Consider the following 22,579-nt stretch of genomic DNA (forward strand, 5'->3'; position numbering starts at 1 on the left):
TAATGATAAAACACCATTGATCAAGCATGTGAACCAACAAAATACCAGATCAAAGGGAGGCTACAGATTTTTGGCTGTTGAGTGGAGCAACTACTAGTGGATAAAAACTGTTTTTATGTCTGGCTGTGGCAGCTTTGACAGTCTGGAGTCGCCTTCCAGAGGGAAGTGATTCAAAGAGTTTGTGGCCAGGGTGAGAGAGGTCAGAGATGATCTTGCGTGCTCGCTTCCTGGCCCTTGCAGTGTACAGTTCATCAATGGAGGTAAGGTTGCAGCCAATAACCTTCTCTGCTGATCAGACAATTCGCTGCAGCCTCCGGATGTCGTGCTTGGTGGCTGAGCCAAACCAGACCATGACGGAGAAGGTGAGAACAGACTCTACGATGGCCGTGTAGAATTGGACCATCATAGCCTGTGATAGATTGTGCTTCCTCAGCTGCCGCAGGAAGTACATCCTCTGTTGTGCCTTTTTGACTGTGGAGTCGATGGTACTTAAGATCCTTGGAGATGATGGTTCTCAGGAACTTAAAAGACTCCACAGATGTGACTGTGGTGTTTTTGATGGTGAGTGGGGTGAGGGGAGGGGGAGCTCTCCAGAAGTCTACAATCAATTCCACTGTCTTAAGAGCATTGAGCTCTAGGTTGTTGCAATGGCACCAGGACGCCAGCTGTGACACTTCCTGTCTGTAGGCAGATTCCTCCCCATCCTGGATCAGTCCAATCAGGGTTGTGTCATCCGCAAACTTGAGAAGCTTGACAGAGGTGTCTGTGGAGGTGCAATCGAGGTGTAGAGAGAATAGAGGAGAGGAGAGAATACGCAGCCTTGCGGTGCTCCTATGCTTAATCTAGCAAGTCTCTGCTCAACCTCTGATGCTCCAAAGAATACAATCCAACATTGTTCAACCTCTCCTTAGCGTTAATCCTCTCTAAGCCAGGTGGTAAACCTCTTCTGCGCCCTCACCAGAGTCACCACATCCTCCCTCTAACATGGCAGCTAGACCTGCAACCTAACCAAAGTTTTAAAAAGCTGCAACATGACTTTGTGACATATTCAATGCTCACTAGGGCCTCAATGGCAGCAGAGCCAGGAGATTTGGGTTCAAACCTGACCTCGTGTTGTATCAATGCTACATTTACACATTCTCCCTGTAATCATGTGGGTTTCCTTTGGGTGCTCTGGTTTCCTCCCACATCTCAAAGATGCGTAGGTTGATAAATTAATCCGTCATGGTAAATTGCATCTAGTGTGTAGGTGAGTGGTAGAATCTGAGGACATTTGAAGGGAATAGAAAATGGGATTAGTGTAAGTAAGTGGCTGATGGTCAGCATGGGCTGAAGGGCCTGTTTCTTTGTTATATCAACAAACATCTGCCTCCATGTCTTTGAATAACTGCATTGCCAACTTTTCCCTTCTTGCAACAACGTCTACATTTGAAACACTTTATTGCAGTAAAAGCTCTTTGGAGTGTCATGAATCATGAGAATTGCTATCAAAATGTGCATTTCGTTTAGAACATGGAATACATAAGGGTACAGCACTGGAAAGGGCCTTTCAGCCCACAGCGTTTGTGCCAAGCTCTAAACTAACCTTATCCGCTGCACAACATCCATACCTCTCCATTCCTAGCATATGCACGTGCCTATCTAAAAGCTTCTCAAATGCCACTATCACATCTGCCTCCACCACCAACAGGCAGCATATTCCAGACTCACCACTCTCTATGTAAAATACTTACCCTACACATCTCCTTTAAACTTTGCCCCTCTCACCTTAAAACTATGCCCCCTATTCTTTTCACTTTTCCACCTTAGGAAATAATGTTCTAAGAGACTACTCTATACCATTCTAAAATGTTCTAAGAATACTCTATGCCTCCATGCCTCTAGATGTGAGCAGGTAAGTGCTCAATCTCAGCAGCCAGTGCAAGTACAAAGGTATTATTTCTACTATCGGTCATAATTTTATATACTTCTATCAGACCTCCCCTCAATCTCCAGCATTCCAGAAAAAGCAGTCCATGTTTGTCTAAGCCTCAGGGCGCAGTGGTAGTCACTGCCTTACAGCGCCAGAGACCCAGTTTCGATCCTGACTACAGGTGCTGTCTGTACAGAGTTCGTACATTCTCCCTGTGACCGTGTAGGTTTTCTCTGGGTGATCCAGATTCCTCCCACATTCCAAAGATGTGCAAGTTTGTAGGTTAATTATCTTCTGTAAATTGTCCATTGAGTATAGAATAGAACTAGTGTGTGGGTGATCGCTGGTCAGCGCGGACTTGCTGGGTGAAAGGACCTGTTTCCATGCTGTATCTCTAAACCTAAAAACTAAAAATCTCTCCTTGTACCTAATGCCACCTAATCCAGTTACATTCTGCTAAAGTTTATCTGCAGCATTTCCAAAGCCGCAGGAGCTCTGTAAAGAAAGTCTCGGTTGGGATGAGAGCATAACGTAAACGTAAACCTTCTCTCAGCGATGGATAGGATGGTTAGCAGATCTCAACAAGATGTCAGAATTTAAAGTGGACCGGTGCATGAAGCGTGCTAACTTTGGGCAAATCAGATTTGCACAACTGCACCACTTTTCAAATACAAGCGACGGCTACGGTACTCTTTCATATCTAAGACTGGAAGATGATAACAAAGAAGTGCATGTTCCATTCATAATGGGAAAATCCGGAGTGGCGCCATTGAAACAAATGACGATTCCCAGAATGGAGCTTACAGCTGCAGTCCCAGCTGTCAGAGTTGATACAATGCTGCAAAAGGAATTACAGCTTTTACTGGAGAAATCCATCTTCTGGACCGATAGCACAATTGTGCCCAAGTACATCAACAACGAAACCAAACGCTTTCAAACATTTGTAGCAAACAGGATCTCCTTTGTTAGGGATGCTACTAATGGAGATATGTTGGCACAAAGGAAAATCCTGCCGATGAATCTTCTAGAGGACTAACAGCAGACCGTTTCTTAAGCAATAAGAGATGGATCAAGGGACCAGCGTTTCTCTGTAAGCCACACAGAGAATGGCCAATGCTTAACCTGGAATCTGCAATCTCTGCTAATGATCCGGAAATCAAGCAAGACATCACAGTGAACGTCACTGTCAAGGATCCATTGGGCTCAACAAACTATTTAATGACCTATTTCTCATCATGGAGTAAGCTGAAGACTGCGGTAGCTTGGTTTCTTAAAGTAAGGACAATACTCTTGCTGTTGACTCGAAAAAGAAAGGAGATTGCTATGAATTGCGGCTCAGAGGAAAGCGCTCCAGAGGGCCATTGACAACGCCCAGAGGATTGTCGGCTGCCCTCTCCTTACCTTGGAGGACTTACACAGTTCCCGCTGCACCAAAAAATCCCAGAATATCATAAAGGACATTTCCCACCCCGGACACTCCCTGTTTGAACTGTTGCCGTCAGGCAGACGGTACAGATCCACAAGGACAAGGACAAATAGACTAAAAAACAGTTTTTACCCCACTGCTATAAAAGCACTAAATGTAGCCGCCAAGGAACGCAGGGGCGATACAGACTAAGGGACTGTGGTAACGGTGAAATCGACAGAAGGATGGAGGGTTGGGTGTGTATGCGTGCTTTGTCTGTGATATTTATTTATTTGCTTATCTTTATTATTTTACCGTGGATGTTTCGTTAGCTTTAGAAATGTTTGAATGCTGCACTGACTGGCTGACATTTTAAATTTCGTTGTACATGGCCCATGTTACAATGACAATAAAGAAACTATTCTATTCTATTCTATTCTATATGATTTCTTCCACCATGTCTGAGCTGTTCATGGATATGTCGTAACAGTAGGGTTGATATGTGAAGGTCCTTCGAGAGAATAACTTTTTCACACAGAGAGTTGTGAGTCTGTGGAATTCTCTGCCACAGAAGGCGGTGGAGGGCGGTTCTCTGGATACTTTCAAGAGAGAGCTAGATAGGGCTCTTAAAGATATACTGGAGTCAGGGGATATGGGGAGAAGGCAGGAACGGGATACTGATTGGGGATGATCAGCCATGATCACACTGAAAGGCGGTGCTGGCTCGAAGGGCCACATGGTCTACTCCTCCACCTATTGTCTATTGTCTATAATAGTTATGAAGAGGATTCCTGGCAAACTAAAGGAAATGGTTGATAAAGAGATGCAAGTCTTTAAAGCAACATTTGGCAGACAGTAACATGTCCTGAAGATTTTCTCAAAGCAGAAAACGTGATTATTTCTTTCTGTCAAAGACAAAGATTCAAAGAAGAACTATCAACATTAGAAGCTGGTAAACGTGGAGTCAAAAGAAGCGGTCATTTGTACAAGCTAGATCTATTGCAGGAGAATGAACTTCTAAGAGTAGGTGGTCACCTGAATAGACTAGCGATGCATGAAGAGGCTAAACATAATAATAATAATAATAATAATAATAATTTTATTTATAGAGCACTTTAAAAACAAACAAAGCTGCAACAAAGTGCTGTACATCACTAATCATTGACAAAAAAGTTAATACACACCAAAAATAACAATCAAAAGAAATAGTAGGAAAAGACATGTAAAATAAAGAAACATCAAAAACACCACAAACAGAAGCAAAGCCTCAGGCATGGTCAAAAGCCAGGGAGTACAAATGCGTTTTAACACTGGATTTGAAGATGGACAGTGAGGGGGCCTGTCTGATGTGCAGCGGCAGGGTGTTCCAGAGTGCCGGAGCAGCAACAGAGAAGGCTCTATCCCCTCTGAGCCTCCGACTAGACCTCGGTACCTCCAGGAGCAGCTGACCAGCTGACCTGAGGGACCGGGCAGGAGTGTATGGGTGGAGCAGCTCAGAGAGGTAAGGCGGGGCGAGCCCATTCAGAGATTTAAAAACAAATAACAGTAACTTAAAATGAACCCGAAAGTGCACCGGGAGCCAGTGTAGGGAGGCCAGAATTGGCGATATGTGCTCCCTCTTTCGAGTCCCTGTTAAAAGGCGAGCAGCAGCATTCTGAACCAACTGGAGACGAGCCAGTGAAGAACGAGCAACACCAAAATAGAGCGCGTTACAGTAATCCAGCCTAGATGTAATAAAGGCATGGATTACTGTCTCAAAATGCTGCCGCTCGAGAATGGGCTTCACCTTCGCCAGCTTCCTTAGGTGAAAGAAGCTGGACTTAACCACCGCGCATATTTGGCGATCTAATTTAAAGTCACTGTCCATCCTAAAACCCAGGTTCATAACTGTTGGCTTCACGTACCTTGACAATGGACCTAAATCAACAAATGGAGGTTCACGGCAGCCATTGGGATCAAATAAAATCACCTCTGTCTTCTTTTCATTAAATCCAAGAAAGTTTAGGGCCAACCAGGACTTAATGTCATCAAAACAAGACAGAAGCGATTTTACAGAAAAGGCATCTTCCCCCCTCAGCGGCAAATAAAGCTGGGTATCATCTGCATAACAGTGGAAGGAGATGCCATGCTTTCTAAGGATGGAACCCAGAGGAAGTATGTACAGCGAGAAAAGCAGGGGCCCCAGAATCGAACCCTGTGGAACCCCATATGACAGGGGAGCGGAAGAGGATTCAAACCCAGCAAGGCTAACACACATGGTTCTGTCTGCCAGATAGGACCTGAACCATCCCAGGGCACTGTCGCAGATGCCCACTAACTGCTGTAGGCGAGATAATAAGATATTATGGTCCACCGTATCAAAGGCGGCAGACAAGTCCAGCAGGACAAGAACCACACAATCCCCAGAATCATTAGCCAGGAGGATATCGTTAAAAACCCTTAGCAATGCTGACTCCGTGCTGTGCATGGTTTTAAATCCAGACTGGAAGATCCTATTATTCTCTTGAAGGACCTTCACATATCAATACTCTTGTTACGACATATCCATGAACAGCTTGGACATGGAGGAAGAAATTATAGGCTGTCTCGTCTTCATAAAAGATACTGGATTATCAAAGCTAACTCCGCTGCAAGGAAGGTCATAACAGACTGTGTTATGTGTAGATGGCAGCGGGGAACAGTTGGAGAACAAAAAATGGCAGACTTGCCCCTGGAGAGGATTTTACCTGACAAGCCTCCATTTACAGATGTAGGAGTAGACTACTTTGATCCTATAGAGATCAAGAGAGGATGAAGTCTAGTTAAAAGGTATAGTGTAATCTTCACCTGCATGGCGAGCAGAGCGGTACATCTTGAAGTTGCATCTACACTTGACACAGACTCCTGCATTCATGCCTCACGAAGATTCATCTGTCGACGAGGTCAAGTTTCATCTTCAAGGTCAGACAATGGCACAAATTTTATCGAAACATCTAAACAAAATAACATATTGAGAGAAGCACTCAATGGCTTGAATCAGAACAAGATCCAGAATGATATGCTTCAGTGAGTGATCTCCCAGCAGGATCCCACCCTGGTGGTGTTTGGGAATGATTGATTTGCATGGTTCGAAATGTGCTGCGCTCTGTTCTTAAACAACAAGTTCTGGACGATGAAGGATTGCAAACTTTATTTTGTGAAGTTGAAGCAATTTTAAATGATCGACCCAATACCAAGAATTCTGATGATCCAGGGGACCTGGACGCACTTACACCCAACCATCTTCTTCTGTTGAAGACCAAGCCAATACTACCACCTGGACTCTTAGTGAAGGAAGAATTGTACATTAAATGCAGATGGAGACAGGTACAATATATGGCAGACCTTTTTTGGAAATGGCGGACACAAGAATACTTGCCTCTAATCCAAGAACGAACATGATGGTCAAGGGTAAGAAGCAGCTTTATTCCAGGTGACATTGTTTTGGGTAATTCCACTGAACCACGAGGCTCTGGCTAATGGGTAGAATATTGGAGATCATACCAGATGCACAAGGTCTTGTGCGTACAGTACGACTTCAAGCTAAGAACAACATCTTCATAAGACCGATAACTAAGATATGTCTGCTCCAAGAAGCCAAAGAAGAAGATTGAAGAATCACTAAGGAAGATTAAATGCCTACACACAGTGCGTACCTTTTGTTTTTGATAATATGTTAAGCTTTTATAGGTCCTTTTAATGTTTATTGGTAATTGTTTTGTTATATACATAGAACAATTAGGGGCCGGTGCGTAGGAGCCATTCATGCTAAGGCTAGTTACTGTTAGCATATTATGTTATTTTGTCTAGATATATCTAGCCGTGTTATTTTGAATGCTTTGGGGTGGGCGTTAGATACGTAAATTAATGTTACATATATTATACTAGGGGACGGAGTGGCCGGATCAGACCAACCACAGGATTTGGAGAGAATACAGTTCCACACATAGTAAGACCAGAAAGCTACAATTTGTACAAGAATAACGAGAATCTGGTATGTTCACCTTTTTGTCTATACAACTACTTCAATAAAGAACTAATTAAGCTGGAAATAACGACTGGAAATTAAGCTGGAAATACAATCACTCCCAACTACCCGTGGAGTAATGGCAACGGAAAGTTGGACATTGGAAAAATTAGAAATTGCCATTACATTTAATCTGGGCCAAACTTGCTCAATTGTTCTACATTTGTCAACTCAGTGGCTAATCTGTGGATTTCATTGCCACAGAAGGCTGTGGAGGCAAAGTCAATGGGTATTTTGAAGGCAGAGATAGATAGATTATTAATTAATATGTATAAGCAGGAACTGCAGATGCTGGTTTTAGTATCGGTGTCAGAGGTTTTGGGGAGAAGGCAGGAAAATGGAGTTGAGAGATATATCCCCTATGATTGAATGGCAGAATAGACGATGGGCTGAATGGCCTAATTATTTTCCTATCACACAAACTTATGAACTTATGAACCTTGGGTAGAGAAAAATACTGGAGAAACTCAGCGGGTGAGGCAGCATCTATGGAGCGAAGGAAATCTGTATGCCTCACCCGCTGAGTTTCTCCAACATTTTTGTCTACCTTCAATTTTCCAGCATCTGCAGTTCCTTCTTAAACAATTTATGAACCTTGGTGAATCTTCTCTCCACTGCCTTCAGTGCAAGTTTATTCATCATTAAACCTAGAGACCAAACAACGCACAGTATTTGAAGTATTGATTTCATCGGCACATTGGAAAGTTTTAGCAACACTTCCCCACTGTCAGTCTGCCCTCTCCTCATTCTCATCCACTTCACCTCCCAGTACTTTTCCACCGGTCCCGCCTTCTCCTCGCTTGCCTGCCACTCCCCTCTCATCAGCCCAACTCTCCTCACCTGTTGCACTCAGTTGCCTCTGATCACCAATTAACCCGGTATATAGACTCGCCTCACCATTCACACAGTGCCAGATCGTTCTCAGCATTCATGCAAGACTCTCCAGCGATTTCCCGACTGCCTACACGGATTTGAACCTGCCTGCCCCTGACCATTCCGTCCTTTCGTCTGTCCCTCGCTGGTTTGTTTGCATCGTGTGTTGGATCTCCTGGTTACCGGACCTTCCACTACCCTGACTACGTCTCCTGCCTGCCCCTCTTTGGAACCCTCGTTCAATCCTGAGCCTCTGTGTGAGTACAGTGTACCCATTCCTGTGTTACTACTCTGTGCTGCTATTGGGTCCAAGCTATACCCGTTACACCCACTTCCTACTCTATGCTTGCAACAATGGCCAATGTTCAATTAGCCTTCATCCTTTTGTGCCAGCTGTACTCTTCCAATTTTTTTCAGTGCCTGCAAATTTGGCTACAGTGCATTCAGTCCCTCCATCCAAGTTATCATGACAGAAAGTAAATAGTTGAGACCCAGCATTGATCCTGTTACCATGCACTATTTATTAATTGCCAGTGGCAAAATAATCCAATTATCTTGCTGCTCTGTTTTCTGTCAGTTAACCAGCTCCACGTGTGTTCTTAACCTACTGTATAAGGTAACTTGTTACGAGGAAACTTCTTATTGTATGCCTACTGGAAATGTAAAACATATTACCTGCCCTCCCTTATCTAGTCTGATTGTAACATTCTTAATAACTTGCAAATTCATCAAATTTGATTTCCTTTTCATATAAATGCATTGAACTTGCACGTTTAACTTAAATTTCAGCATTTTCTCAATGATGTTATTAGTCTAACTACCATGCAGTTTCTTGCTTTGTTTCCATCCTTCATAACCCTAATTATGAGGAAGCTTTCGCTTTGTTAAATGGACTGCGATTTCCTGGACATTCTGACTCGTTATCTTACAGTTTCGTGCTGAAATCCATTGAATGGTACAAAACTGTTGCACTTACCAGAAGAAAAAAAACACTTCAATCATGTTAATTTCAGTGTAAGTAATCTCTAAGGATATTGTTACCTATGTTAGTGGATATATATGTGCTTATGAAAATTTCCATTTGTGCCTGAATGTCACAGCCGTGCAGCAGGAAAACATGTCCTTCAGCCCAGGTAATTCCTGACAAACATCAAGCATCCATTAACACTAATACAATATTATTATCTCTACATTCCCATCAACTTCCTCCAGGTTATACAACCCATCTACACACTAGGGGCAATTTACAGTGGCCGCTTCATCTACCAACCTGCACATCTTACGTATGTGGGAGGAAACCCATATAATCGCAAGGAGGACGCGAAAACTCCAAATAGACAGCACTGGAGATAACACGATAATGATGAATAAAGACGTACTTTAGCCCACGTTCCTGTAAAGCCACTCGCTGTAGGTGTATATATACAGCAGATTGTATTTCTCCGTGTAGCTATGTGAATGCATGTATATGAATGTGAAATAGTATATATTTCTAATATTTGCGCAATTATTTTTCTGGATATGTGTGTTTTGAAGAAGGCCATGATTACATACATTCGACCATACATGGATATTGAGTAAATACGGTTTCTCCATCGTGGCTTATTTGGGGGTGACATTTAAAGACAAATAAAATATAATAAAATTAGCGAGATCTTTACCGAACCTTAATTAAAAAAAACACAACCACTGACGATCGTGAACGGGACTTGGACGATTGTAAATTGACCAGTTGAACATTTGTAGAGAGAGAGTGAAGGTTGCAGTGGAGTTAGCAAGCCAGCATTGAGTGCGTAGGAACCGTATCAGTCTGAATAGTACTGCTGTTATTTTTAAACCGCTGCTTGCTGTTGCCTTGGTTAGCAAAGAGTTTATTTACAGCAACCCACGCTAGAGTTTTTTCTTTAAATGTTCTTGTCGTTAAATTGTCCGGGACCATCAAGATGAAAAATTATTTCACAATAAATGACATTTTTTACGCAAGGAGCAAAAAGAACAGAGCGAATCGATACCTACCCCACGTTCATTCCGTGGTCGTGCATTTCTCGTAGCTTCTGCCCCAACTGATGGCAGAGGAAGCGTTTCAATATCATAACAGCACCTAATTAATCATACAATTACATTTCTCATTTAACATGCAATATACATCTTATTTACCCACTAGGCAACGCATAAATATGATATTCATTTCAGAAAATACTACAGTTTTGAAATATTTATACTTTTAATTCTTTCTGAATTTCATCTAGCTTTACAAAAGAAAGAAAATAACTCAACCAATACAAACGATAATTAAAACAACTAGGCATGTGTCCCTTGAGAAATACCGCTTCCAACCTACGTCAATCGGGCTGTTTAAGGTGCCTTGCGAAAGTTGCCTCGCAACTGATTCCAGCGCCGTGGGGGTTAAAGAATCATGGTAAGATTTTTGGTGACGTTTCGCGTGGTTAAGTTACTCAGTGAGGTAAAAAGAAGGTTGGTTTCATACGACGAGAGACGCAAGGCATAAGTCCAGTGATTCAGGTACACGGTCACGGCTGGGAGATCGTTCAATGCATTTTAGTTTTGCGTCGCCAGACCCCAGGAAGTGGAGAGGGGCGTCGGGCTGTCAGTTCGAATCAGACTCTCTCTGCCACTTAACCTCCAACCAGCGACTGGAGCCAAGTACAACACTGCACAGTCAACCGCATAAAGCGCCCATTCTAATACTTTGCTAAAGCTACAATCTGATTTCCAGTCCGTGTATTCCAGATGTCTGATCAGTCTTCAGAGGCGGATTCACTGCTCGGGCAATCTGTTGACTCGTGCGAGGAGGAAATTGACGTGGAAAGTTTAGCGGATTGCTTTTCGCAAGGCGACAGTCTGGGGTATGTAGAGGGAGAGGAAGAAGGGGAGGAGGAAGAGGAGAAAATGATTAATAGGTGCAACAAGGCAAAGAAGCCTGTGTCCGAGCCGCGAAGGCTGGCTCGGAGTCCCAAATGCGCTCGCTGCAGAAACCATGGCGTCGTCTCATGTCTGAAAGGGCACAAGAGGTTCTGTCGCTGGAGAGATTGCCAGTGTACCAACTGCCTACTGGTAGTGGAGAGGCAGAGGGTGATGGCAGCTCAGGTAGCTCTCAGGAGGCAGCAAGCTATCGAGGTGAGACTCTACGGGAAAAAAACATGCTAATTCATCTTCAAATTTCCAGCTTTATTTCAGTTTGGGAGCCCATGAGTATTCGACTACTAACAATATCAAATATCTCTTGGAATTTCTGATCGTGATTAATTATGTTTTTAGGATTTAATTTCAAACGTGAATTCTAAATTTTGATGTATCCTAAAATATCCAGAGCCCAGTAATGTAGAGACAATTTGCAGCACATATTCAATGCCGGCAGTTTCATAGTAAATGTATTTAAAACCAAATTGAGATGAGTTATCCGGCGATGTTGGCAACTCTGAATTTGGTTTTATTTAGTCGAGGCAAAAGGGAAGATTCCCGAAAACAAAGTCTTATTCTGAAAAAAAAATATTTAGACGTCATCGTGGAGGCCTTTAATATTGGCATCGGGCGAATAGAGTTTAAATAAAACAATAATTTAACAAGAATTTTGCTTCAGTCATCTTCATAACAATGGAAACACAAGAGGCTGCAGATGCTGGAATCTTGAGCGAAATTCAAACTTCTGGAGGAACTCAGCGGCGATGAAGCAGCGGCAACAATGGGAAATGGACAGGCGACGTTTCAGGTCAGGACCCATCAGACCCATCCCTCTACAGATGCTGCTTGACCTGCCGAGTTCCTCCAGCTGTTTGAATTTTGCTCAGCTTCATAATAAGGTGGTTAATTTAAAAAAAATCACATCAGCTTCCTTAACCCTCTTGTCCACTTTACATCGGGAGAACCGACAGAATAAATAATTTGCTAGAGCGTCTGATTTAATTTCCGCTGTCTTTTGTGGTCGTAGATGAAATCAAAGGCTTAATGACATTCAATATTTGTTTATTGGCGATAATAAATGAAATGAATTAATGTAGAATTGTAAACCTTTGCACAAATGCCTTGCACTACTCGGAGAGCACAACTAAGTATATGTCCATTTATACATTTCAATCAATGTAGTTGTTTGTTTCTAAAACAAACAAGTCAAACGTGCCCAAAATTCGCCCACTAATCATTGCAAAAGTTAAACTGACAATTCTCGGCAATTAAGACAAATTCTAGTTACCTCGAATCATGAAGCGACGTACAATTAGCAAATAGCAACGAGATATAGTGCAGGAAGGAACTGCAGATGCTGGTTTACACCGAAGATAGACACAAAATGTTGGAGTAACTGAAGAAAGGTCACGATATAGCAGATATAGTGACTAGATCTGATTAACACGACTTTAAAAAAAAATAATAGGAAGCCGATCTAAGCGTTCCTAATACAGAAATGACCAAACAGATATTTTCACATCTCTCGTTTCCATCTTCCCTGACTCTCAGTCTGAAGAAAGGCCTCGACCCGAAATGTCACCCATTCCTTCTCTCCAGAAATGCTGTCTGACCCGCTGAGTTACTACAGCATTTTGTGTCTATCTTCAGATAATAGATTTTTTGATTTTCGAGCGACGGCGTTTCAATTGTTTAATACTTGGAGTTTTATAAGACGATTTATACGAAGAAATAATTAACTAATTGTTGGTCCCCCAAAAAAGGTGAAGAAAGGTGTGAGTGGCAAGGAATCCACGACGTCAGCCCGCAGAGCTTCCTACCAGCGATATCCTCGCACTCCCAGTCTCCTGGCAAAAAGCATTTTGGAAGGTAACGTTATACACATTTGCAATAAGAAGTCAAATGTACAATTGGCGATGACTGAAGCCGCACTACATGTACCCGTGTCAGTCTACCCCTTTCGCTTGATCATATTTCTTAATGCGTGGCGCTTAGAATGCGAATGGGGAACCCCAGTAGAAATGTCACTAGAATAATCGAGACGCAGTGATGGCCGCAAACGGATCCTTCACCAAAGTTTCTTAACAATAAAAAATACCAAAGTTCCCTGAAGAACGATCATGTCTTCCTTGTTTTAATTAAAAGTATAATTATGGATAATTGTTCATTTAAGTGAAATGTAAAAAAGAAGGTGATTCCAAACAAAGGATACGAAACAGGATATAATTATATAATCGCCTTATAATTAAATAAGGCGCCCAGTTTACGAAATTGAAATCGTTTGAGTATTATCTGATCTGATTGGCTTTCATACTAAACAAAGCTTTTCTCTGTACCTTGGCACACGTGACAATAAAACAAAACAAGACCTGATTTAAGAATAGATTATCATTGGACTTTTTAGCCTAGCGCTTTCACGCCCCTTGTCATGTTTCTGTTCAGATTGACTGTACGTAAGTGTTGCACGGCAGTGTGTAGGAAGGAACTGCAGGTGCTGGTTTACACCGAAGATAGACACAAAATGCTGGAGTAACTCAGTACAACACAAGACAGACACACGATGCTGGAGTAATTCAGCGGGACAGGCAGCATCTCTGGAGATGTTACGGGTCGAGACCCTTCTACAGCCCGAAACGTCACCCATCCCTTCTCCAGAGATGCTGCCTGTCCCGCTGAGTTACTCCAGCATCTTTTGTCTGTCTGTCTTCTTGTGTTGGACTGCGGGTCGGATGGGAGCGCATACTTTTCCAGCAAAGTCTAGTGGTTCCGCCAAACATTGGTCAGTAGTTCCGAAGCAGCTTCGCTCTGCTGGCGACCACCAACTACAATTTATTAGTATTTTACGAACAAAAAAATATATAATTTGCTGCACTAACCCCAAATTTAAACATGTATATCAATTTCTAAGATTCCGACTTTCAAACGCTTTAATTATACAGAACAGTTCCAATATGCTATCCGCTAACTAGCTATTTCCAACCACTTTCGTGGCATTTTAATGTCGACATCTATTATAGAAACCGATTTTACAGATGAGGATAGAATGTGTGTTGCTAATGGTTGGGTCATAACTTGCTTATTAAATGCAAGCCACGTTACATTTGAACTATTGGTGTATTTTATTTGTATTTGTAGACAGGTGTTTCAGTTATTTTAATTGCCACTGTTTATGTGACTTTCCGTACTTTATGATTCGAGTTATTTTTGTGATTGAGTTATTCTAAGTACGTGAGTGAACGGACACGTGGCGTAGGCTGCCTCTTTGAGTTGAGATCCGAGGAGCTTCAGGACTTTGGAATTACTGTTGAATCCGTTTTCGGTAGAGCCGTAGCATCACTGGTGATAGGTCGAATCAGTCTACATATTGTGGTCGATAGACACAAAAAGCTGGAGTAACTCAGCGGGTCAAGTGGCATCTCTGGAGAAAAGGGCTAGGTAAACGTCACATATTCCCTTTCTCCAGAGATGCTGCTTGACCCGCTCAGTGTTACTCCAGCTTTTTGTGTCTATCTTCGGTTTAAACCAGCATCTGCAGTTCCTTTCAACACATATTGTGCAAGACGGACATGCAATTGATGGCGGGAATCATCTTCTGGCTTCCGAACCAAAAGAGCAGTACCACACCTGCTTTAATCTCCAATTTCTACCATATGTCTAGCACATGTCACGTCTTGAAACTACAAGTCTTACGCCGCCTGCGTTAAAGACACATTATTAATTGTTGACGTTACGTCAGCCGCCAGTTTCCAAAGGGCATCTGTAGAGGGCGACGCACTGCTAACTAAGCACGACGCTTTTACTGCATCACACATATTTTTCAAAGTGGAAATCTCACGTTTCTCACGTTTCTCGTGTGTGAAAATATAATTTTCGATCCTTTGGCTTTTTATTCACATAACCCGAAGAGCCCAAGCTGCACTTTCCAAACTGAAAGACTTTATTCGTGACATTTAAACCGTTTAACGACGCTGTCCAGTGCCAAGCATTTTCTAATTCGCGGCCCAGCAAAAGCTTAATAGTTCCTGAAGATGGGTCATAATTAGGCCATTCGGCCCATTAAGTCTACTCCGCCATTCAATCATGGCTGATCAATATCTCCATTTCGAACCCCATTTTCCTGCCTTCTCCCCATAACCTCTGACACCTGTACTAATCAAGAATCTATAGAACCATAGTCATAGAGTGATACAGTGTGGAAACAGGCCCTTCGGCCCAACTCGCCCAACAATGTCCCAGCTACGCTAGTCTCACTTGCCTGCGCTTGGTCCACATCTCTCCAGACCTGTTCTATCCATGAACCTGTCTAACAATTTCTTAAATGATGGGATAGTCCCAGCCTCAACTACCTCCTCTGGCAGCTTGCTTCATACACCCACCACCCTTTGTGTGAAAAAGCTACCCCTCGGATTCCTATTAAATCTTTTCACCTTCACCTTGAACCCTTGTCCTCTGGTCTTCGATTCCCCTATTCTGGGCAAAAGCCATGTGAATCTACCCGATCTATTCCTCTCATGATCTTATACACCTCTATAAGATCACCCCTTATCCCCCTGCGCTCCATGGAGTAGAGACCCTGCCTACTCAACCTCTCCCTATAGCTCACACCCTCTGGTCCAGGCACCATCCTTGTAAATGTTTCCTGAACCCAGACAATATCTTTCCAATGTTTAAGAAGGAACTGCAGATGCTGGAAAATGGAAGGTAGACAAAAAGGCTGGAGAAACTCCAGCCTATATCTTTCCTATAACATGGTGCCCAGAACTGAACACAATATTCTAAATGCGGTCTCACCGATGCCTTATACAACTGCAACATGACCTCCCAACTGCTACTCTATCTATCTATCTCTGCCTTAAATATATCAACTGACTTTGCCTCCACAGCAAAGAATTTCACAGATTCAACACCCTCTAACTAAATAAGTTCCTTCTTATCTCATTCCTAAACTAATGTCCTTTAATTCGGAGGCTATGACCTCTCATCCTATACTCTCCCACTAGTGGAAACATCCTTTCCACATCCATTCTCTCCAAGCCTTTCACTATTCTGTATGTTTCAATGAGGTTCCACCTCACTATTCTAAACTCCAGCAAGTACAGGCCCAGTGCCATAAACGCTCATCATATGTTAACCAATCTGATTCTACCAAGAAGCAGTGAGTGAACACTAGCACCTAATGAAGACGGTGTCATAATATTGAGTCTGACACTGCAAAAAAATGACATTGGAATTGTGGTGGCATTGGACTCTTGTCACTTTTCAAGTCTATCTAAAAATGTTTAAATATGCGAACGCTCCCAACTCGATTTCTTAAATAATCACGTTTTAGCAACAACTTTTGAAATACTGAATGTTGATATATAGATTTATCACCTGGGCAGAATGGTTGGAGTTGAACCATGAGATGCTGGTTGCCTGGAACTGAATTTCTGCTTTTAATCTGCTTGTTAGGGAATAAATGAATCCTATTCCACTTATAGTTTTTAACGTCAGCATTTCATGGCAGCTTTGACAATTGCTCAGTCTGTACCACTGGGAAAGCATTGCTTGCGGTCGTGGTCTTTAGAAAGTTAAGCAATCCTAAAGTTTTGGTCTAGAATTAACAACTGATCTCCAACAAAATGCTGTAATGTATACACTTTTCATTCAAATGAGTCAATATACAACCAGAACATAGTAAGAAATATTATCACGCCATCCTAAATAGTCACAAACAGAGATATTGAGGTACCAAAGTGCCACAGAAAAAATCTAGACTTAGGTAGAAAATTAAATTTTAGTTCTAAACAATTTGAAAGGGCTTAATGTACAAATATCCTCAAGGATAGGTTCTGTGTATCCAGGTTTAGTTTGTATATGTGTGTGTTTATATGTCTGTGTACAAAGAAAGTGTTAGGTACATGATAATGTCTTTAACGCTGCAGCCGATAAAACATAGATTTAGTTTAATTTGTCACGTGTACCGAGGTACAGTGAAAAGCATTTTCTGTTGCGTTTTATCCAGTCAGCTGAAAGACCATACATAATGAACTATCTATAATCCCCTGGTTGGTGGAAGTTTCAGAATTAGTTAGTTAATTGATTTGATTATTACATTGATTCTGTCTTTATTTGTCTACTCCTATGAAGCTTTTCTTTTGATTGCATGTTCTTGAGTTACTTTGGGGATGTGTTTTTTGTTGTTGCATGATGTTCTATGATTTTGTGGATGTAGATTTGAGTTTCACACTGGATGTTGTAGCCGCTACAGAGAGGGGATCTATGAGGGGATGTATTGGATCATATTCCACGTGGCACACATGGTTATGTTTGCTCTGCAGGTTACCGCGCCCCGCAGGATGACAGTTTATTCTGTCCAAGCCGTTTCTCCCTACCGCCGCTGAGTGACAGGATGAGGAAAAGGAGAGCTTTTGCAGACAAGGAGCTGGAAAGTGTGATGTTGGAAAGAGAGTACAGAGAGAGAGAATTACAGGAACTAGCTGCATTTCAAGTCTTCATGAGACCGAGTATGGAAACTCACCCCAAGTACAACCTTCTTAAAGTCAGCTACAACCAGTTCTGTGACCCATCACAATTTAACCCTTCAGCGTCCAAGGAGTTACTAAATATTTACATTCCTTTTGTGCACACCAATCCTGCCATGTGGGATTTTGGACCTCATTGTTACCAAGACAACATTGATCAGACTAGGGAATCCTGTTCAGCAAACATAGCAGGCTGTATTTCCGAACAGACGTTAGGCTACACTTCAATATGGGGGCAAAAGTCTACTCCAGTGAACAATTCATTCTATCCATACAACGCGTCCGACTCTACCAGTTTACCCGAACGATTGGACCCTACAAGGCAAATTCTTGAATATGGAGAATTAAATTCAAAGGAGGCCTGTTCCAGTTACAGGGGTAATTACACACAGGCAAAAATCACAAAAAGTTTTGATTCATTTCCCGAAAATACAGCTCTATGTTCCTCTCAGAGACAAATAGTACAATACCCAGAACTGTCTGAGGAGTTTGTTTCATTCAGCAATTACTTAACCCTAGACTCACAGGTAGCAGCTGAGTCTACGAGTAAGTCTGCTTCAGGCAGTTTCATCGCAAGAGAAGCTTTAAGACATTTTACAAAGAAAACACGGGAACATTGTTCTGGCAATCAAGTGAAAGTAACTAAACAGATGTTACCATTTTCTGTGGAATCTCTTTTGAAAACATAATCTAAAATACATTTGATTCCAGTTTAAAAGATCCTTGTCTCATTAGGCATTTCTTTTTGTGTGATACAAAACGTTATTGCTTAATGCAGATAAATTATAATGTCTTGATATCCTGGAGACATCTAAATATTAATAGTTTGGGCACATTTTTTGTCTGTCCGTTTAATTGCTATTCTTAAAGTAACCATTAGAATCTTGCTTTTACATCTTCGGTTTATCAGGTAGTATATATTTTTTCTTTGAATTCGATATATATACCCTATGCCCAATTACTACTTTTGTTCAACAGCGGGTGTTAAAATATATTTGAAAATACAATCTTATATAAAATTGTTGTGTGCTTGCTAACCAAATAATAGTGGTCAATTTCATGATGAGACAAGACATTAGTTGTAAAAATGATACTCTCATTGCCCTAATTCATGGCTTAATTGAATGAATAAGGAATGACTGCAAAAATAATTTTCGAGACTGTATCAACTGTACCTTTGAAGTGTTTGTCATTTTAATTGCATATAGTTTCATATGACATATTCAAACCAATGGAAATAAAGTCACATGGAGTCTTAGAACTCACACGTATTTCAGAAATCAACTACCCCAGGCTGATTACATTACTATCTAGAATATTCCCTCGTTGACCCATTGGTCGTTTTTGTATTGACTTGGAGAGACAAATGTTCAGTGCATTGTCTAGGAAGAAAAGCATCTGCTAAGATTTTAATTCCCGATCACTGTTCAGCAAGTCTGCCTGGATGAGCATGTATATTATTTGGCATTAAGCTATGTAACTTGAAGTGAGTGTTCCAAAATGTATAATTTAACGTGCTTAACCTCCATTCAAATAGTGTCCTCTATTCTATCATCTGTAGGGATAATCTTCAGCAAAGGCTTTGTGAAATCTATAGCGTGGCCCTTATAATCAAATATTTTTTTGATGCTTACTTTGAGTTGAACCAAGTAATATATTTTAATTGATTGAATGTTCAGGCTAGTAGTGACATCAATTGTACTATAATTAATGACAATCTAAGTCTATGCTGTTGATCCCAAAAATTAGTTCCAAGTAGGATTCTCTACATTTAGTTCCTACATGATGTCTATTGGAGACATTATTCCAAATTGACATTTTGTGATAATGATTACATCTCTTTTAATAAGCTCCAGATAACTGTATTAATAATGTCTCAATTTTGCTTCAATTAACATAACTTCCTGTTTGTCAGTAATCCTGTGCTGCCAACAATTTTGATCCAGTCGTTTGCATTCTCAAAGTTTCATAATCCCTCTTGGATGACTACCTGTGTTAATTACTGTTCCTCCATAGATATCTAATTATTTACATCATAATTACAATCCTTTATGAGCATATTGTGTTCCATTGCATATTTAGCATCATTGTAACATTGTGCCTTTTATTACACTAATATCATGTTTGTTACAGAACACAATGTTTTTTTCAACATGGACTACATATAAGAGGAAATAATTGGTTTTGTAAATGTGAAAGGAGATATTTTTTTGTAATAAAGCTATTCCTGATATTTGAGTAGCCTCACTGCTGTGGCGCTGACGGATGTTGTGTGATAGTGCGCAAGTTAAAATCTAAATATTAAATCTGTTCAAAATGTATTGTCCTCTGCTGGCAGCCTGAGAGTTAAAATATAGCTTATTGAATTGCACTGAGAAGGCAAAATGAATGCCTACACACACATGCCAAGCCACTATTAAATGGAAATAGTGGTTGTGCATACATCAAATAAATTCCCTGTCTAAAAACAGAGTAACATGCTATGAGTTAAGTGCACTTAAATCATTAAAGCATTTGACAGTGATCCATGTAATTATTGTTTAGTGACAGGTATATGCTCATATTAGCACTTTTTAAAAATTACAAAGGCAAGTCGCATTACCTTTATACCAATAGGTAGCTGGCTCAACTCCCAGTCCAGGGAATTGATTATAAAATCAAGGTGGACTCCAACACAGTGCTGATAGAAACCTGTGGTGACAAACGTACAAGCTTTTAGATGCTTCTTGTTAATCTGGGGCTTCTCATGTTTTCTGAGATAAGTATAAAAGATCCTAAGGTACCATACAACAAACTGCATAGGAATTCTTTTTGAGAAATATTCCCTACACAACTAACATAATGACAAATCTGATCATTGCACTCTGCTGTGTGTTGGGTCTGGCTACATGTAAAATGCCTGCCCCTTGACTAAATTCTGAATTAATTGTCATTTTGATCAACGTCATGCTACACATGTATTTTTCTTTCCTGTTGTTAAAAAGATTCCAACAATACTCTATAACGATAAATCATTTTTTATATTTAATAGTATCCCGGAGACTCCAAAATATCTTTCATTCATTTTTTAGTTTATAAGAAAATGTATGTTGTTTGGCAATCACTCCCTCGCATCTTCAGTCCATCTGTCTCAGTTACAATCTTCCCTGTGCCACTCATATATGTTGGTCAAATTACAGCTATCAAACTTCTTTCATTGGTTCATATTAATTTCCAAAATATGCCACCTTTCATGCTCTAGACCTCCTGTTGTGAATGTTCATATTGTTGAAATTAAATCTCATTACATTGTTTCCAATTCTTTCTCAGTACCTGAAATCTTAAAACAAAATCTTTTTTTTTTTTCTTGCTTTGCTTCTTCATTTAAAGTAAATACATATGAAAACTTTCTGTGAAACAATCCATGTTTCTTTGGAGATTCAAGCTCTGTTTTTAAAATTGAGATGGAATCTTTCATGCCATTCCTGACGGCATCCCCTTATTCTTGACATTGCTTGGCCCTAGACTGTGTTAATACCAGTATCTTCACATATTTATACCGACAGGGGAGACATGTTTTTATCATTTCTACTATCAGATGCAGTGAAGGACAGATGACAATGAAAATTGATCACCCTCTAAAATTAAATAAATTATCAGAGGCTGAGATTTCTTAATCACTATTTGACTATGTTTAAATGATAATACTGGTTAAAACAAAATTATTTTCCCATTTCCTGATGATGCAAAAGTTTGAACATTTTGTTTATCTGCCACACTTGGTAGGTGGACTCATCACAAGCAATATAATGGCCAAGGCCCATTGCAACTTCATCAGAAATTATATATAAATCCACAAGGCATCAACTGATTATCCTCTTGTTATTTTAATGTGGTGAGAACAATTGTAATCTATATACTGCACATCAGATAATATCAATCAACAACCATATTACATCAATAGCCTGCATTAGTGTCATATTTAAAAATACAATTATGGAAGATGCTGGGCTTACTTATTCTTAACAAATTGATATGCATCTTAAAATGCTTTATGGATACCAAAACAAATATTTTTTTGGCATCATTTTCCACAGAAAGATTTGAATCTTTTAATGAATTCTAAATTATTAAGATTATCCCTTTGTTCCAATATTTCAAGCTACCTTTCTCTTTATTCATTGTTATTAAGGAATATGAACAGAAAATAAATTATGTGAGAATCTGAAAGCTTTTTAAGCTATCTATTAAAATTGTTTTGAAATAAACACCATTAGTGAATTCTGAATTGGAACAAATATGTTCCTGAAGTTTTTCAAAGTCTCACCTGACTAACTCTATCAACGTAATTACAAATTAAACTTGAGGATGTGTCAATGATACATAGTGACATTGAAAAAAAATTAGAAGTATGTACAAGCCCTTAGATTCTTATCGAATTGTTTTTGTTTGAGAAAAAAGTCAATTTGAAAATAATCCTCCATTTAAAAATTATAATAGAAAATTTAAAAATCAGAAAACATTCTATTTTGAAAATCCTAGACAAATTTACCTTTACTTGTATATATGCAATAAATTATAATTGTGTACATGAAAGTTATATTTCTAAATGTGGTTTTATGTAAAATTTTGCTATAAATAACAATATTGACTATGTATTCTTCGGTTTATATTGAGCAGTAATCCAAATAAAATAATATCTTCTTGACAAGACTGCATTACTTCATTACATTCATCTCAAAACCATTTGGTACATTTTTACATGAATGGGTTAAGTATTATATTCTTAAAATAGAAATTTGATGTACAGTATAGGGGATCAATCAAAGTATAAATAACAATGGAACAAAAATGGCAATCATAAAGTATTAATAAATTAGACATCCATTCAAAAATCAGTTCTCAGCAATTAGGTATTA

General features: G+C 40.2%; 1 protein-coding gene across 1 annotated transcript; it reads left to right on the plus strand.

The window, feature by feature from the left end:
* The first annotated feature begins 10,462 nt into the window (after positions 1-10,462).
* Positions 10,463-22,354, plus strand: LOC129701168 (uncharacterized). Its single transcript, XM_055642219.1, has 3 exons — positions 10,463-11,373; positions 12,921-13,026; positions 17,478-22,354. The coding sequence occupies exons 1-3, from the start codon at positions 10,987-10,989 to the stop codon at positions 18,368-18,370; spliced, it is 1,386 nt and encodes a 461-aa protein (XP_055498194.1). The 5' UTR covers positions 10,463-10,986; the 3' UTR covers positions 18,371-22,354.
* Positions 22,355-22,579: the final 225 nt, after the last annotated feature.

Source organism: Leucoraja erinacea, chromosome 10 (assembly GCF_028641065.1).
Source record: "Leucoraja erinacea ecotype New England chromosome 10, Leri_hhj_1, whole genome shotgun sequence".
In the NCBI taxonomy this organism is placed as follows: domain Eukaryota; kingdom Metazoa; phylum Chordata; class Chondrichthyes; order Rajiformes; family Rajidae; genus Leucoraja; species Leucoraja erinaceus.

Coding starts and splice junctions, on each gene's coding strand:
- LOC129701168 (XM_055642219.1), top strand. CDS start 10,987: ATGTCTGATCAGTCTTCAGAGGCGGATTCACTGCTCGGGCAATCTGTT. Junction 11,374..12,920: donor GGAGGCAGCAAGCTATCGAG/GTGAGACTCTAC, acceptor CCCCCAAAAAAG/GTGAAGAAAGGTGTGAGTGG. Junction 13,027..17,477: donor GGCAAAAAGCATTTTGGAAG/GTAACGTTATAC, acceptor TTTGCTCTGCAG/GTTACCGCGCCCCGCAGGAT.